At 42.4% G+C, this 17,644-nt stretch overlaps 1 protein-coding gene across 1 annotated transcript in view; it reads right to left on the bottom strand.

Moving 5' to 3' along the window:
* Positions 1-2,923: 2,923 nt before the first annotated feature.
* BAIAP3 (BAI1 associated protein 3) overlaps positions 2,924-17,644 on the bottom strand; it is a 260,632-nt gene continuing 245,911 nt past the window's right edge. The window contains exons 29-34 of the mRNA XM_030212396.1: positions 15,633-15,704; positions 14,490-14,573; positions 13,476-13,596; positions 12,551-12,674; positions 9,538-9,743; positions 2,924-4,009 (exon numbers count right to left, since the gene is read on the bottom strand). Coding sequence (XP_030068256.1) covers positions 3,906-4,009; positions 9,538-9,743; positions 12,551-12,674; positions 13,476-13,596; positions 14,490-14,573; positions 15,633-15,704 — 711 coding nt within the window. The 3' untranslated portion in view covers positions 2,924-3,905. The remainder of the gene's footprint in view (positions 4,010-9,537; positions 9,744-12,550; positions 12,675-13,475; positions 13,597-14,489; positions 14,574-15,632; positions 15,705-17,644) is intronic.

Raw genomic sequence — 17,644 nt, 5'->3', positions numbered from 1 at the left:
GTGATGCTACAAGTCCCGGTAGTAAATATTGATTAAGAATTGATTATAGTGTAATAACCACTTCAAGAACACTGTTTTTCAAAAAAAATTTTAACTGGCTTTATAATATTTTATTTTTGTTATAAAAGCTAAATGCTTTTGAGGCTCATGAAGTCTCACGAAGACCACAAATGAAAACCTCTGCCTCTTATTCTCAAATCCTGCATGCAGTGGATTTGAAAACCTTTTACCTGTATTGAAGGATATTGTATTTTAAGAAATAGGGGACAGAATACTAACATAGACCTAATAGCTTTCTGCCTGTAATATGGTACTCTTCTCATAAGTACATAAGTAGTGCCATACTGGGAAAGACCAAAGGTCCATCTAGCCCAGCATCCTGTCACCGACAGTGGCCAATCCAGGTCAAGGGCACCTGGCACGCTCCCCAAACGTAAAAACATTCCAGACAAGTTATACCTAAAAATGCGGAATTTTTCCAAGTCCATTTAATAGCGGTCTATGGACTTGTCCTTTAGGAATCTATCTAACCCCTTTTTAAACTCCGTCAAGCTAACCGCCCGTACCACGTTCTCCGGCAACGAATTCCAGAGTCTAATTACACGTTGGGTGAAGAAAAATTTTCTCCGATTCGTTTTAAATTTACCACACTGTAGCTTCAACTCATGCCCTCTAGTCCTAGTATTTTTGGATAGCGTGAACAGTCGCTTCACATCCACCCGATCCATTCCACTCATTATTTTATACACTTCTATCATATCTCCCCCTCAGCCGTCTCTTCTCCAAGCTAAAACGCCCTAGCCTTCTCAGCCTCTCTTCATAGGAAAGTCGTCCCATCCCCACTATCATTTTCGTCGCCCTTCGCTGTACCTTTTCCAATTCTACTATATCTTTTTTGAGATACGGAGACCAGTACTGAACACAATACTCCAGGTGCGGTCGCACCATGGAGCGATACAATGGCATTATAACATCCGCACACCTGGACTCCATACCCTTCCTAATAACACCCAACATTCTATTCGCTTTCCTAGCCGCAGCAGCACACTGAGCAGAAGGTTTCAGCGTATCATCGACGACGACACCCAGATCCCTTTCTTGATCCGTAACTCCTAACGCGGAACCTTGCAAGACGTAGCTATAATTCGGGTTCCTCTTACCCACATGCATCACTTTGCACTTGTCAACATTGAACTTCATCTGCCACTTGCACGCCCAATCTCCCAGTCTCGCAAGGTCCTCCTGTAATCGTTCACATTCCTCCTGCGACTTGACGACCCTGAATAATTTTGTGTCATCGGCGAATTTAATTACCTCACTAGTTATTCCCATCTCTAGGTCATTTATAAATACATTAAAAAGCAACGGACCCAGCACAGACCCCTGCGGGACCCCACTAACTACCCTCCTCCACTGAGAATACTGGCCACGCAATCCTACTCTCTGCTTCCTATCTTTCAACCAGTTCTTAATCCATAATAATACCCTACCTCCGATTCCATGACTCTGCAATTTCTTCAGGAGTCTTTCGTGCGGCACTTTGTCAAACGCCTTCTGAAAATCCAGATATACAATATCAACCGGCTCCCCATTGTCCACATGTTTGCTTACCCCCTCAAAAAAATGCATTAGATTGGTGAGGCAAGACTTCCCTTCACTAAATCCGTGCTGACTTTGTCTCATCAGTCCATGTTTTTGTATATGCTCTGCAATTTTATTCTTAATAATAGCCTCCACCATCTTGCCCGGCACCGACGTCAGACTCACCGGTCTATAATTTCCCGGATCTCCTCTGGAACCCTTCTTAAAAATCGGAGTAACATTGGCTACCCTCCAGTCTTCCGGTACTACACTCGATTTTAGGGACAGATTGCATATTTCTAACAGTAGCTCCGCAAGTTCATTTTTTAGTTCTATTAATACTCTGGGATGAATACCATCAGGTCCCGGTGATTTACTACTCTTCAGCTTGCTGAACTGACCCATTACATCCTCCAAGGTTACAGAGAATTCGTTTAGTTTCTCCGACTCCCCCGCTTCAAATATTCTTTCCGGCACCGGTGTCCCCCCCCAAATCCTCCTCGGTGAAGACCGAAGCAAAGAATTCATTTAATTTCTCCGCTACGGCTTTGTCCTCCCTGATCGCCCCTTTAACACCATTTCCCCCCAAAATATACTGCATTTTGGTTTTCAGGGCTGGATATACTACTACTACTACTTAACATTTCTAGAGCGCTACTAGGGTTATGCAGCGCTGTACAGTTTAACAAAGAAGGACAGTCCCTGCTCAAAGGAGCTTACAATCTAAAGGACGAAATGTCAAGTTGGGGCAGTCTAGATTTCCTGAATAGAGGTATAGTGGTTAGGTGCCGAAGGCGACATTGAAGAGGTGGGCTTTGAGCAAGGATTTGAAGATGGGCAGGGAGGGGGCCTGGCGTATGGGCTCAGGGAGTTTGTTCCAGGCGTGGGGCGAGGCGAGGCAGAAAGGGCGGAGCCTGGAGTTGGCGGTGGTGGAGAAGGGTACTGAAAGGAGGGATTTGTCTTGAGAGCGGAGGTTGCGGGTAGGAACGTAAGGGAAGATGAGGGTAGAGAGGTAAGGAGGGGCTGCAGATTGAGTGCATTTGTAGGTTAGTAGGAGAAGCTTGAACTGTATGCGGTACCTGATCGGAAGCCAGTGAAGTGACTTGAGGAGAGGGTTGATATGAGTGTATCTGTCCAGGCAGAAGATAAGACATGCAGCAGAGTTCTGAACGGACTGAAGGGGGGATAGATGGCTAACTGGGAGGCCAGTGAGGAGTAGGTTGCAGTAGTCAAGGCGAGAGGTGATGAGAGTTCGGGTGGTGTGCTCAGAGAGGAAAGGGCGAATTTTGCTAATGTTATAGAGGAAGAAGTGACAGGTCTTGGTTATCTGCTGGATATGCGCAGAGAAGGAGAGGGAGGAGTCGAAGATGACTCCGAGTTTGCGGGCAGATGAGACTGGGACGATGCAAATCATGTGTCAGGTCAGCATTTCTAAGCAAGTTCCAAGCTGTTCAGAAAAGAGCAGTAGGTTCATATCCAACAATGCTCCTGTTGCTTCAGATATAAACTTAAAATTGTAAGCCTCTAGAGTCAGGGAGTTACCTATGAATGTAACGGACCTTGAGCTACCAGTAAAAGGTGTGAACTAAATCAAAACAAGTAACACACATAATTCAACTTTGTGTTTTACATTTTATTAGATGTAGTAAAATACAATATAAAACATTGTAATCAAACATGTTAAAATGTACTTTTTTTTTTTTTTTTACTTTGCCTTACTCAAATTCTTTTAGGTAAACAACATTTTCCAAACAGCTACACTGAAATGACATCAGGACAGATATAAAAATAGAACTGAGCTTACAGAATGGTTGAGTTCCAGAGTGGATAAAAAGTCAAAATTGATTTGGGTTACTAATCAGACCATGCTTGCGGTAGTCTCACAACGAGGTGCAAAAAAAAAAAAAAAACGGAAATCCCACACGCTGCCCCAGGTTTGGTAAAGTTGTCGTCTTAATTTTTGTCACCGAGATCACATCAATACACACAAGACTATGCAGAAATCCCCCTTTACAGTGTAGTCTGATGACGCATAAATCATGTTCAAGCACAAAGGAAAAACTATGTACCAGGCCACACTTGTAACGTCTAGCTCAGGGCTGACACTAAAACATTACTTTCATCAGGTAAAAAGCTGGAACAGAGAGGGCTTCAAAAATTAAATAGCACTAGAGACTGTTTCACAATCATTTCCTAGAAGTAACAACAAATGGGTAAACTTGTGTCGGAAACTGATTTTCCTTCAGCAAAAGTTAACTTGACCTCTCTTCTTTTCCTCCTCCTTCTGTTTTTCTGAACAAATGCTGTGTGCTATTTTGAGTTCCTCATTCATCCTCTCCCATGTACTTCTCCATTTCTTTCAGCTTTTTCACAAAATCTTGGGCTTCTTTGTCTAATCTTCCATCTAGCATCTTCAGTATAGATTTAACTGGAAAACAACAATAGTAAGATCAGTGTTCAAAGTACTAAGTTAAAGTACTTAAGTAAAAGTAAAAATAAATGCACATTTTAATACTTAAGTAAAAGTATATATAAGTACATAAGTAATGCCATACTGGGAAAAGACCAAGGGTCCATCGAGCCCAGCATCTTGTCCACGACAGCGGCCAATCCAGCCTAAGGGCACCTGGCGAGCTTCCCAAACGTACAAACATTCTATACATGTTATTCCTGGGATTTTGGATTTTTCCAAGTCCGTTTAGTAGTGGTTTATGGACTTGTCCTTTAGGAAACCGTCCAACCCCTTTTTAAACTCTGCTAAGCTAACCGCCTTCATCACATTTTCCGGCAATGAATTCCAGAGTTTAATTACACGTTGGGTGAAGAAAAAGTTTCTCCGATTTGTTTTAAATTTTACTACACTGTAGTTTCATCGCAAGCCCCCTAGTCCTAGTGTTTTTGGAAAGCGTGAACAGACGCTTCACATCCACCTGTTCCACTCCACTCATTATTTTATATACCTCTATCATGTCTCCCCTCAGCCGTCTCTTCTCCAAGCTGAAAACCCCTAGCCTCCTTAGTCTTCCTTCATAGGGAATGTAAAAAAAAGTTATTGCTTAATATATAATATTTTGAGAAAAAAGTAAACGTACCAAAACTACAACGAATGCAACTATTGTTAATGTTTTTATCTCAACAACTTTATTGCTCTACAGTCCAATCCACTTTGCTGTTAGTAAAACAAAATTTTTGAAAACAACTGTCAGTCATGTGAGTTTGGTCATGTGAGACATTAATCTAGCACAGCTAAAAAGGTTGAACAGCTGCATTAGTAGAAAGTGGAGATTGCTCAGTCTGATTAAAAAGGTCCTTCAAATCTTGTCAGGTTGCAATATTACTTTTGTTTTCTTACTGGGTCTTCAGGTTATGATGGGGATCTCTGAAACACTTGACTTCTATATAGCAAAGAGTACTTTATCATCATTATTGTCATTACCATCTGCATTAGAAGTACAGTAGTTCGATCAATTCATCACTTGCATCTTCATCTTTATCATCGTCATGCTGTCCAATTACATACAAGGCTTTTACAAAGTTGAAATAATTGTCACGTTTGTGACCGTTTCCTTGTCTGTGCTCACCTCACCCTCTGGTGGCCAGAACCGGTGGCTGCTATGAACTGTCACACGTTCCAGACTTCAGCCGAGTCCGGTCCGGATCTTCCAGGCTGCCAGACTTGCTTTTCTTGTTTGTGCCTGAACAGCACCCGTAGCTGCCTGGTGATTGCCACAGCTTGAATCTCAGCCTTCTGCTGGGCTTATTAGCCATTTGGAAACTCTCTGCTTTGCCTTTGCATCGCCTAAGGCCCTGGTTTGTTGGTGCTTGCTGTACTTCTGCCTAGTCCAGTTTATAGTCTGTATTCTTGCCTGATTCTACTTTAGTCTTTGTGTAGCTTCTTTTACTTTATTGCTTGTTTCCCAGTCTTGTTTCTTGTTTGTATGTCTTTGTCTAGTTCTAGGTTGTCTGTGTTTCTTGTTCAGTGCGTACCAGTCCCGTGTGTTCCAGTTCAGTACTCCAGTCTGGGTTCCAGTCCTGTTTTGCCTTGTCTCTGGTTTGGAGGTGATTTTGCCTGCCACTGCCGCTCCACGGCAGTGGTCCAAGGGCTCACAACCCAGTGCTGCCGGGAGAAGCGTGACAATAATTGTCTGTTGTTCTAACAATTTTTTTTGTCTGATGGCAAACTGTTTGAAGATATTCGAGAACTGGTGCAAGAATGTATGGGAACCCTTCAGTCTTAAGGCCAGACAAGGAGACTTCCTCTTTAAAGATGCTATCGAGCGAGTGGACAGTCACCCCAATGCAAAATTTTCCATGGGATGACCAGCAGTCTGTTGTGATAGAGACATATGTGTTCACCAAGAATTGCTAAAAGCTTCAGCTTCATTTCCGCTTTGAAGTGACCCAACTCATCAGTAACCAGTTCAACAAACACAGGCAGCAACTCCACTGTTCTTCTTATAGGCTATATTCACTGAACAGCAAAATCTAAGATGAGATGATCCATTGTTTATGTGACCAGGTTTTGCAATAGCAAGCTCCTTTGCCCAGTTTTGCTCTTTCAGTTGGTTTACAGAGGAAACGTTATTTACATCTCACTTGCACTTTTACTCTAAGCATCATATGTAAATGAGTAAAAGTAGTAAAAAATTTGCAAAATTATTAAGTAAAAGCAACAAATGTTATCCTGTACTTCTTTACAATTAAGAAAACTTTTACTTAAGTAACTACCATGTTTCCCCGAAAATAAGACACTGTCTTATATAAATTTTTGCCCCCCAAAATGCGCTAGGTCTTATTTTCAGGGGCTGTCTTATTTTTGGGGGAAACATCGGGGTTGGCCCGCCCGCCCTCCGTCACTCCCGGAACTTACCTGAAATGCCTCCTTTCACCTTTGCAGCAAGCAGCAGTAACGTCCGCGAGGGCGGGGCACGGAAGGAAGGAGAGGTCTGCCCTGCTGCTGCTTGCTGTGAAGGTGAAAGGAGGCGTTTAAGGTTAGTTCCGGGCGCGAGGGAGGGGGGGCCCGGCGACCTCGGGTGGGGAGGGCGGCCTTGTCCGGCTCTCGGCGGCCCTGCTTTCAAACAAAAATTTCCTAGGTCTTACTTTCGTGGGAGGCCTTATATCTACCAATTCAGGAAAACCTCTACTAGGTCTTATTTTTGGGGGATGTCTTACTTTCGGGGAAACAGGGTAGTTACGTTTACTTAGTTACTATACAACACCGAGTAAGATAATACAGCCAGTGCGATTTAAATTAGTTTTTGTTGCTGCTGCTGTTACACTTTATTTTCAAACGCATTGCGGGATGCAAGAAAAAGGCCTGAACAACAATGGCAAGTGCAGGTCAGAGGATTCTTCTGTTCTCTGATATGGATAGGTTATAGTTCACTTTTCGTGTTCTTCTAAGCTTTGACAAGTCAAGGTTTCATGATACTGCTAATAAGTATATGCATAAGAGAGCTTTGCATGCTTTGCTGTCTCTTGCTTACTCATTAGGGCAGTGGCTCCTTGGGGCACATCCGATCAGTACTTGTTTTGGTCTATTCCTAATGAATGTGTATTGGAGGCAGTGTATGCAAAAAGAGCAAGTCTAATTTTTTTTTGTCAACTTTGCTGCCCTACCAGGCTGCCCTGTTTACTAAGGCACGTTAGCATTTTAACGAGCCTAAAATTAGCATGCGTGCTAACCGTGTAGGCACTATAGGGATATTGTAGACGCATACATGGTTAATGTGCGTTAAAGATGTTAACGTGCCTATAACGCAGGAAGCAAGTTCCAAACTATTTATTTATTACATTTGTACCCTGCGCTTTCCCACTCATCGCAGGCTCAATTATTCAGGGTTTAGGACAGCGTTAAGAAATACTTACGAAATAAGATGTTTTTATCAGATTCATAGTGGCATATGATTAATGGAAACTGTTGGGAGTATTAATTTGTAAATAGTCTCTGTCGTTCTGTGTCATTCACACTGATCTGTGAAGGTAGTTGAGGAATATAAGACTTTTATGTAATGTATTATAATCTGTGGGAATTCTGAAAACCCAACTGGCCGGATGCATCATAAGGATAGTTAAGAACCACTGCAATAGGATTATCCTGAGAACTAGACTTGTGTTTGACTGTTAAGAATTGACAGTGACTACCATAAGTGATTGCATGATGTGACACACTAGTAGCCAGATCACTGGCTTTGCAGTCTGCTTCACTAATTTGTTTATCATCATTATTGCACAAGGGGATGAGATGACAAGATAAAAAACAAACTATATCAAACTTTCTGTTCAAGGTGGAACTTCCTTTAGTGCATTTGTGTTTATGCATGATTTTTAAAATTTATTTATTATGCCATTACAGTAGTTTTGTATTGCACACTGTGTTGTTCAGCTGGTGACATGATTAATAAGTGTGCAAAAGTAATTCTGTAATAACTGTCTTCAGCTAAAGAGCAATGCTGTGCAGTCTTCTAAGAGGAAATAACATTTTTAAGTTTTGCCCGATTATTTTCTGGCTTCCAGCGCAGAATTGACCCACAGTGCTATGAGCATTCATTCACAAATGTCCAGCAATTTTCCCTATTTTTTTTTTTTTACCCTTTCACTCTAAGCAACATCCTTAGCCATGGCCCTACAGACCATGTCCTGAAGAACGCAGTGTGTACACAGCATGATGCTACCCACGAGGAATGCTATGTACAAAAGCATTCTATAACAAAATCAATAGAAATCAAACAAAATAAAACATGGAAAAGAAAATAAGATGATACCTTTTTTATTGGACATAACTTAATACATTTCTTGATTAGCTTTCGAAGGTTGCCCTTCTTCGTCAGATCGGAAATAAGCAAATGTGGTAGCAGATAGTATATATATAAGAGAAACATCAAAGCATTACTTTGACAGTCTGACAGAGTGGGAGGGTGGGGGTATGCATGAAATACTTTGATGTCCCCATGCATACCCCCACCCTCCCACTCTGTCAGACTGTCAAAGTAATGCTTTGATGTTTCTCTTATATATATATACTATCTGCTACCACATTTGCTTATTTCCGATCTGACGAAGAAGGGCAACCTTCGAAAGCTAATCAAGAAATGTATTAAGTTATGTCCAATAAAAAAGGTATCATCTTATTTTCTTTTCCATGTTTTATTTTGTTTGATTTCTATAGATTCTACATGGAATGTTGCTATTCCACTAGCAACATTCCATGTAGAAGTCGGCCCTTGTAGATCACCAATGTGGCCGCGCAGGCTTCTGCTTCTGTGAGTCTGACGTGCAGGACGTCAGACTCACAGAAACAGAAGCCTGCGCAGCCTTCTACATGGAATGTTGCTAGTGGAATAGCAACATTCCATGTAGAATCTCCAATAGTAGCAACATTCCATGTAGAATCTCCAGTAGTATCTATTTTACTGTCATAGTAATGCTTGAATGTTTTCACTTATATACACTGTCAGCTAGCACATTTGCTTATTTCCGATCTGAGGAAGAAGGGCAACCTTCGAAAGCTAATCAAGAAATGTATTAAGTTATGTCCAATAAAAAAGTATCATCTTATTTTCTTTTTCATGTTTTATTTTGTTTGATTTCTATTGATAACCTTTAAGAGTGGACTAACACGGCTACCACACCTCTCTATATAAGAAAATGAAATGATGAGATATAAAGACCATCGGAGACAGGCTTCTTTAAATGAAAGGAGGTTCTGGTACGAGGGGTCACACAACAAGGGTGACAAAGGGTAAACAAGAGCAATCAAAGGAAATATTTCTTTACAGAAAAAGTGGTAGATGCATAGAACAGCCTCCCACTGGAGGCAATGAAGACAAGGACAATATCTAAATTTAAGAAAGCATGGGACAATCACGGAGGATTTCTGAGGGAGAGTAAAGGATTATAAAGATGACATCGTGTTCTCTGTTTCTAAGTATCACAAAAAGACATATGAAGTGTTACCATTTGCTTTTGGCCGTGTCAGTTTCATTACTATTGGTTGCACGTTTTTCACACCTCCAGGCACTTGGGGCTTATTCAAACCATAGACGACATTCATGGGTAAGATGGCCTCACCAGCAAAATCATTGGTAGACAACCAATCATGATCCATGACTGTGAACAGAATGCAGGCCGACTTTCTCCGGCACTGTTCTGATGTTACTGAACTGCAAAAAAAATAAAGGGGTTGGGGGAAAATATTAAGCATTTTTGATCTACAGTGATTGGTTTTAACCCATCATTTGCAGATTGTGAAATCTTATTAGCGCATAAGCATTATCAGTAAATATTCAGCTAGCCATTAACTTCCATTACTATAGTAGAGCTTTTAATGCCATTAAGATGTTAGTAACTAGGTCCCACTGCATTAAATGGTAACTGCAGTAAAATAAGAAACAAGCTCTAAATAGCTCTATAGAGTGACTATGTTAATGTCCATATATTAAACAGTTTTAAATAAAAAGGGCTCAATAGCCCAGGGTACCAACTCAGTGGCCACACCTGATAAAGGCTTTTTATCATGGGCCAACAACCCTCTGAAAAAAAAAACCTACAGAGTGAAATACTTCAAATAATCTGTAGTAAAAAAAACAGGTTGTAATATTGATGTTAATAATTTAAATATTGGACCATATTGTTAACATAGAGGGGCATAATCAAATGGCGCTGGTGAAATCGATCACCGGCGATCTATTTTGGCGGCGCCGCAACAGCTGGCAGGAACCGTATTATTGAAAAAGATGGCCGTCCAACTTTTGTTTCGATAATACGGTTGGGGCCGGCCAAATGCCACAGATCGCCGGGTTTGTTTTTCAGCGATAATGGAAACTGGAACCGGCCATCTCAAACGCCAGCATTCATAGTGCACTGGTACTTCTGGATGTTTAGATCTTGCTGATCAGTTATGTTATGACTTACTTGTTCTGGAGTGCTGTATTTTGTGATACTGTTTTGAGAAATGTTCAAGAAAGACGTCATACAAATGAAAAAAGTCCCTGCCGTGCATTTTCCCTTGATGGCCGTCCCTGACGTGCACTTCCCTTAATAGCCGTCTTTCTCTCTGAAGTGCACTTCTCTTAATGGCCGGCTTTCTCCCTGAGCAGGGAAATCAAAAGTATTCGCACACTGCTTTTTTTTGTAGTAACAGTGGGATTTGAACCAGCCACCTCTGCATTACAAGACCAGTGATGTAACCACTTGGCCACAGCTCCACTTACTTGGGTGTCCCTCCCTTTTGATTATACCCCTCTAGGTCTCTCTTAGCCACTCAGACAGCTTAGCGCACTGTGATTGGCTGAGAGAGACCTGAAGGGGTATAATCAAAAGGGAGGGACAGCCAAGTAAGTGGAGCTGTGGCCAAGTGGTTGCATCATGGCTCTTGTAATGCAGAGGTGGCTGGTTCAAATCCCATTGTTACTACTAAAAAAACTGTGATGAAAACCTGTTTTGATTTCCCTGTTTGGGAAGAAAGCCGGCCATTAAGAGAAGTACACTTTTGGAGAAAAAGATGGCTATTAAGGGAAAATGAACGGCAGGGACTTTTTTCATTTGTATGAAGTCTTTCTTGAACATTTCTCAAAACAGTATCACAAAATACAGCACTCCAGAACAAGTAAGTCATAACATAACTGATCAGCAAGATCCTTTTTTTTTTTTTTCACGAGCTGGCCGACTGGCTTCCCCTCCTAGGAAGGAAATGTTTTAAAGTTTTTTTTTTTTTTGGGTGGGAGGGGGTTGGTGACCACTGGAGGAGTATGGGGAGGTCATCCCCGATTCCTTCCGGTGGTCATCTGGTCAGTTTGGGCATCTTTTTGAGACTTGGTCGTAAAAATGAATAGACCAAGTAAAACCGGCCAAATGCTCGTCATCGCCGGTTTTCTTTTTTCCATTATCAGCTGAAGCCGGCCATCTCATAAGCACGCCCACATCCCGCCTTCACTACCCTGCCGACACGCCCCCTTGAAGTTTAGCCACCTCCGCGACGGAATGCCGGCGAGTGTGTCCAAAAATCAGCTTTCGATTATACCGATTTGGCCGGTTTTAGGAGATGGCCGGCCATCTTCCGATTTGTGTCTGAAGATGGCCGGCTATCACTTTCGAAAATAAGCTGGATAGTCAACAATATAAGAGCATAAAGATGACAAAATGTAAATCGGAAGGGATTTTTTTCTCCCGATTTACATTTTGTCATCTTTATGCTCTTATAGTGTTGTTGACTATGTTAACAATATGGTCCAATATTTAAATTATTAACATCAATATTACAACTTCTCTGTTTTTTTTTTACTACAGATTGTTTGAAGTATTTCACTCTGTAGGTTTTTTTTTCAGAGGGTTGTTGGCCCATGATAAAAAGCCTTTATCAGGTGTGTCCACTGAGTTGGTACCCTGGGCTATTGAGCCCTTTTTATTTAAAACTGTTTAATATATGGACATTAACATAGTCACTCTATAGAGCTATTTAGAGCTTATTTCTTAGTTTCTTATTTCCAGATAGCTCCATGCAGATTTGTTAATTTTTTAACTGCAGTAAAATAACATATGTTAATGGCATTACCACTCACTAATGCACTAGCACATTTTAGAAACGAGCTAGTTACATATGAGTTTTTCAGACCACACAGTCATACTAAGTTTGTTTCCTCAAAAATAAATTTCATAGAAAAATCAAGATTTCCACCTGGCTGGTCTTATGCAATAAGCTCTGAGAGGCCGTTTCCTGAATTGTTTTCTCATTATTTCTTGAGTCATAGTGAATTTAGAAAAGTTCTAGGCAAAGGAAAGCAGTGTTCTCTCTTCAGAAATTTTCACCAGCTAGGTTGCATGCAGCAGTAGCCAGGTGGGGCAGGGGAAGTACCGTACAGTATTACAAATTTCCTGTGACGTTAGGCAAGTGGGTAGTAAATTCATAACGGTGCACCCATTCAAAACGTGGGGCGAAGACTGGAAAAGATTCCTTTACTTATTTACTTACAAATAGAAAAGCTCGTCGTAGACTGGGTGCAGTGTTTTAGCTTTTACTTGTGTTCTTTGACCTTTAGCCATTGGGAAAATATGATGGGGACACAGCTCGATAATGACAAATGGATCACTAAGACCTGTGAGAAAAACAGGGCATTAAGAAAGGTTCTTGGTGGGGATGCAACACTAACAATTGTAATTTCTGACCCTGAACCACTAGGTGACACTGGATTATCACAGTTTCAACAAATATTCTATATCTTCCAAAATGTTGCAAGCATCATTCTGTGATAGCTAACCTCTGCAGTACTACATACAGTCAGAATGTGATTTCACAGCAGTGGCTGATAGAAAATAGTTCTGCCTTCTACTTATAAGTGCTTATAAATAAAGAATTTAGGCATTTTATTTTCCAGCTAATTAGGGGTTCTTTGAGGATATAAAATGTCTGCATTTATCAGTGGTTTCACAGCACAGGTATTATTCCTGGGTACTTTTTCCAACTGACTCACTCTCATACATTTCTGTATTTGTGGTGCTGTCAGCATGGAAAAGACATAGGCACAGAAATAGGGCAAAGGGTCTATAAAGCAGGTTAGAGGAGGTGTGGAGAGTAACAGTAGGGGAAGTGATTTTTCTGGTTCTCTCTCTAATAAACACTTTTTTTTGTTTTGCATCGGGGAGTTTTACTAGTTATCAGTTAAAGCTTAAAATCAGAAGCTCTAAGTAAGGTATAAATAATACCTCCTCAGCTGTTTAATGAAACGAAGGGGTTCTGGGGATCTGAAAGTATAAGCATGAAACTCAAGACATAATATTGCAGCCTTGCTGTCTGCTGGACTGGGAACATCCTATTGACTATTTATATAGCCCATGTCACTAATATATTACAATACTTTCTTAACGTCATGTATGTCTTTTACTGCAATTTTCATTACCATTTGCATCCAGTGCAATGAGGTCGGCTGCATGGAGGATTTCAACATAGAGTCTCTGCTCTGAAGCTTCGTAGTAACATTTGATGCTAATTCTTCCGTACTTATCCTGTTCTGTGGATCTCTGGAAAAAAATGGATTGCTCAATAATTGATGTGCTTTTCAAGGGTTCTGAATATAGATTGGGCCTGAGTTCCATAGTGTGTTATACGTTTGCCAGCAATTGATGACTACATAACGTGGTTATCCCTGTGTTTAAAAATTTATTTGCAAAACAGCCACCTATTTACAATATAATAAGCTGGCTTAGAGGATGGGCAAAGGCGGAACTGGTGCTTATTCATTTACAGAGGAAGTTATTAGTCTGGACTCTAATTAAGGCATGTTATTTTACTGTTAAACTAGGTTATTCGTAACTAGGTCTCATTGCATAACATATGATCTGATAAAATAAGACATGTTATTTTACCACAATCTTTTGTGCTAACAGTAACTCACGTTGCTAACTTCCTCCCTTAGGTCCTCTTTTATCAAGCCGCACGGCAATGCCAACGGATCCCATTCAATGTTTTGTCGGAATTGCCGCACCAGGAACTGCTAATGCGGCTTGATAAAATAGGCCCTTAGTTTGAAGTGTGTCAGTCTCTGGTAACCAGACCCGATACTGTGATGTCATAATGCCTCATTCCACCAATGCCCAAGAGCCAACCTCATCAGTGATGTCACAATGGCTTGATTGTCCTATACCTGGCTCACTTTTATTACATAAAACTGTGATTTTGATTTGTAAAGACATTTCGTCTTTAATTATGGGAAGACGTTATCAATGTGGGCCTACCATTAAGCTGGGATTTTTCAAAATACTATAGGCTTATACTTTTCCTTTGGAAACTGTTGCAAAGCCTGCAGTTAAATATACTCATGAAGTGGCATTTATGAGGGTTAGCACCCTCACAATATCATCAGCAGTGAGAGTGCAATTAAACTCTTTTCAGAAAATTAGAAATACATATCTACCTGTTCTTTTAGTTTGTCCAAGTAATATTGTTCAATAAGTTCACTGGTAGAGCATTTGTTTAATCTCAACTCCTCCTCCAATATCTGTAATTGTGAGATAACAGAGAGGTCAGGTCTGTGTACAATCAGTGACAAAAGCAAGATGAGGGTCTGTAATTATGGAGTACAGCATTGCACAACCAGAGGCTAAACCCACTATCAGGACTCCGCCCTACAACAATGCAGTTTATTCTAAATGCAGAGAACTTGGAAATACAATTTAATGATTCTTAACCTGCCATTTCATCCAATTGGCTGTACCAAGCAAGAAACAACAAGAATACCACACATTAACAGCGTTCCTATATATAAAAAAGAATAAACTACTAAAATAATAAAATCACAGATGTATATAAAAGTTTTGAAAGGATTAAAACCTGTCAAACTTCTCATCTTCAATTAGCTAATTATCACACATCTCAAATTCCCTAGTTGCTACTAACTGGGTTTCTGCCTGGTATTTGTGACCTGGATTAGCCAGTGTTGGAAGCAGGATACTGGGCTAGATGGACCATTGGTCTGATCAGTGGCATACCAAGGGGGTGGGGGCGGTCTGCCCCGGGTGCATGCCGCTGGGGGGGGGGGGGTGCCGCGGTGCGTGCCTGTCTGCTGCGAGTTTGAATCGCTATGCTAAATTCTCTCGTTCACAGCAGCTGCCTCCCTCCTGTTCCGGGGCAGAGGGAGGGAGCTGCAGCGAATGAGAGAATTTAGCGTAGCGATTCGAACTCGCAGCCAACAGGCGCGTGCCGCGGCACCCCCCCCTAGCGGCGTGCACCTGGGGGGTGTGTGATTTCGCCAGGGGGGGGGGCCTATCGGCGATCCACCCCGGGTGTCATCGACGCTAGGAACGCCACTGGGTCTGACCCAGTATGGCTATTCTTATGTTCTTAAAATTACTCTGCAGTGTCAAATGTCAGCTTTCCTTTTTTTTTCTTTTTTTTTGTAATTACCAACATAGTCTGTTCAAATCTTTTTGTTGAATTTCAACATTTATGAACCCCTTAGTGTGTGGTTGCGCACAGAGTTTGAGAAACAGTGATGGAATTTTGCTACAAGATACAAATGTATCAAGTTCAATTTATAGAGGTATAAAATTATAGTTACTTTGTAATCCCCATTGCGTAGGGTATCAAGAGGCAGACCTTGTCCTTCTGCGTGGAAGAATTCAACAAGTGCCTGTAGAAAGAAAATAATCCCCTTAAAATCAGGACAGAATGGATGAAATTATTTTTTTTTACGTTTATTGCTCACACTTATTGCTCAGAAACAGTAAAGTACTATCACAGCATTGAGATACTGCACCGTATTGAGAAGAAAATCTTATAGGGCACTGCACACATATAGGAGAAGGTGCTGAAGTCTGATGAGACCAAATTGAAATGTGTTGGTCTTAATGCTAAGTAATGTATAGCATAAAACAAAAGCGACCTGCTACCAGTGGCGTAGCAAGGGGAGGGCGGGAGGGGCAGTCCACCCCGGGTGTCAGCTCGGGGGGGGGGGGTGCTCCCTGCCAGCTCCCCCCCTCGGCGTGTCAACACCCCCCCCCAACCAGCTCCCGCACCCTACCTTTAAAAAGAATATCGGAATCCAAGGCGAGGCGCAGCGTCTCGCGCCTGCCCTAAAAGAAATGTGGACCGTCGTGCCTTCCCTCGCTCTATCTGTCCCGCCCTCCGCTGACACAACTTCCTATTTCCGCAAGGGCGGGACAGACAGAGCGAGAGAAGGCCTGACGGTCCACATTTCTTTTACGTGCAGGGCAGGCGCGAGGGGCTGCGCCTCGCCTTGGATTCCGACGTTCTTTTTAAAGGTAGGGTGCAGGAGCTGGTCGGGGGGTGTCGATGCACCGAGGGGGGAATGTCATCGTGCTGCATCGGGGGGGTGCAACGGCGAACCGCCCCGCCCCGGGTGGCAGCCCCCCCCCCTGCTACGCCACTGCCTGCTACAGTAAATAATGGTGGTGGCAGCATTACAGTGATGGGATGCTTTGCAGAAGTGTGTGTGTGTGGGGGGGGGGGGGGGGTTGAGGGGCTTGTGAAGATCAAGGGAAAGATGGATAGTGCAAAGTACTAGAGGACCCTGGAGGAAAACCTGTTCCAATATGGGAGTGGGGAGAAGATTCACCTTTCAGTAGAACAATGATCCTTAGCACAAAGTAAAAGCAACAATGCAGCAGCTCAGCAAAAAGTGAATTTTCTTGAGTAACCCCCCCCCCCCCCCCCCCCCCCATCAAACTCCAGGCCTGAATCCAATAGAAAATCTGTGGCAAGACTCAAAAACTGCAGTCTACAGACTATCCCCAGCCAGCCTGGAAGAGCTTGAGCTATTCTGCCAAGAATTATCAAGAAACTGATACTTATTCAAAATGACTCCTGGCTGTTATTGCTCCAAAAGGAGCTAGTACTGAGTGAAGGGGTGTGAAGATGTTTGCAACCAAGATCATTTGGTTAATTACTTTTAGAACAGACCACCCAAACCCTCGTCCACTCGCTCGTTACCTCTCATCTTGCCTATTGCAACCTTCTCCTCGCTGGCCTCCCGCTTAGCCACCTATCCCCCCTTCAATCTGTCCAAAATTCCGCCGCACGTGTTATCTACCGTGTGAACCGATACTCTCATATCACCCCTCTCCTCAAGTCGCTTCACTGGCTCCCGATCCGCTACCGTATACAGTTCAAGCTTCTCCTATTGACCTTCAAGTGCACTCAATCTGCAGCCCCCCATTACCTCTCTACCCTCCTCTCCCCATATGTTCCCACCCGTAACCTCCGCTCTCAGGACAAATCACTCCTTTCTGTACCCTTCTCCACCACCGCTAACTCCAGACTCCGCCCCTTCTGCCTCGCATCACCTTATGCCTGGAACAGACTTCCTGAGCCCATACGCCATGCGCCCTCCCTGCCCATTTTCAAGTCCTTACTCAAGGCCCATCTCTTCTCCCTCGCTTTTGGCGCCTAACCACCTTCCCCATTCCTGATACCTACACTGACTACATAGTTTTTACCTTTAGATTGTAAGCTCTCTTGAGCAGGGACTGTCCTTCCCCATGTTTAAACTTGTACAGCGCTGCGTAACCCTGGCAGCGCTATAGAAATGCTAAGTAGTAGTAGTAGTAGTAG

This window comes from Microcaecilia unicolor, chromosome 8 (genome assembly GCF_901765095.1).
Source record: "Microcaecilia unicolor chromosome 8, aMicUni1.1, whole genome shotgun sequence".
Lineage (NCBI taxonomy): Eukaryota > Metazoa > Chordata > Amphibia > Gymnophiona > Siphonopidae > Microcaecilia > Microcaecilia unicolor.
This window is presented reverse-complemented; position numbering and strand designations above follow the sequence as displayed.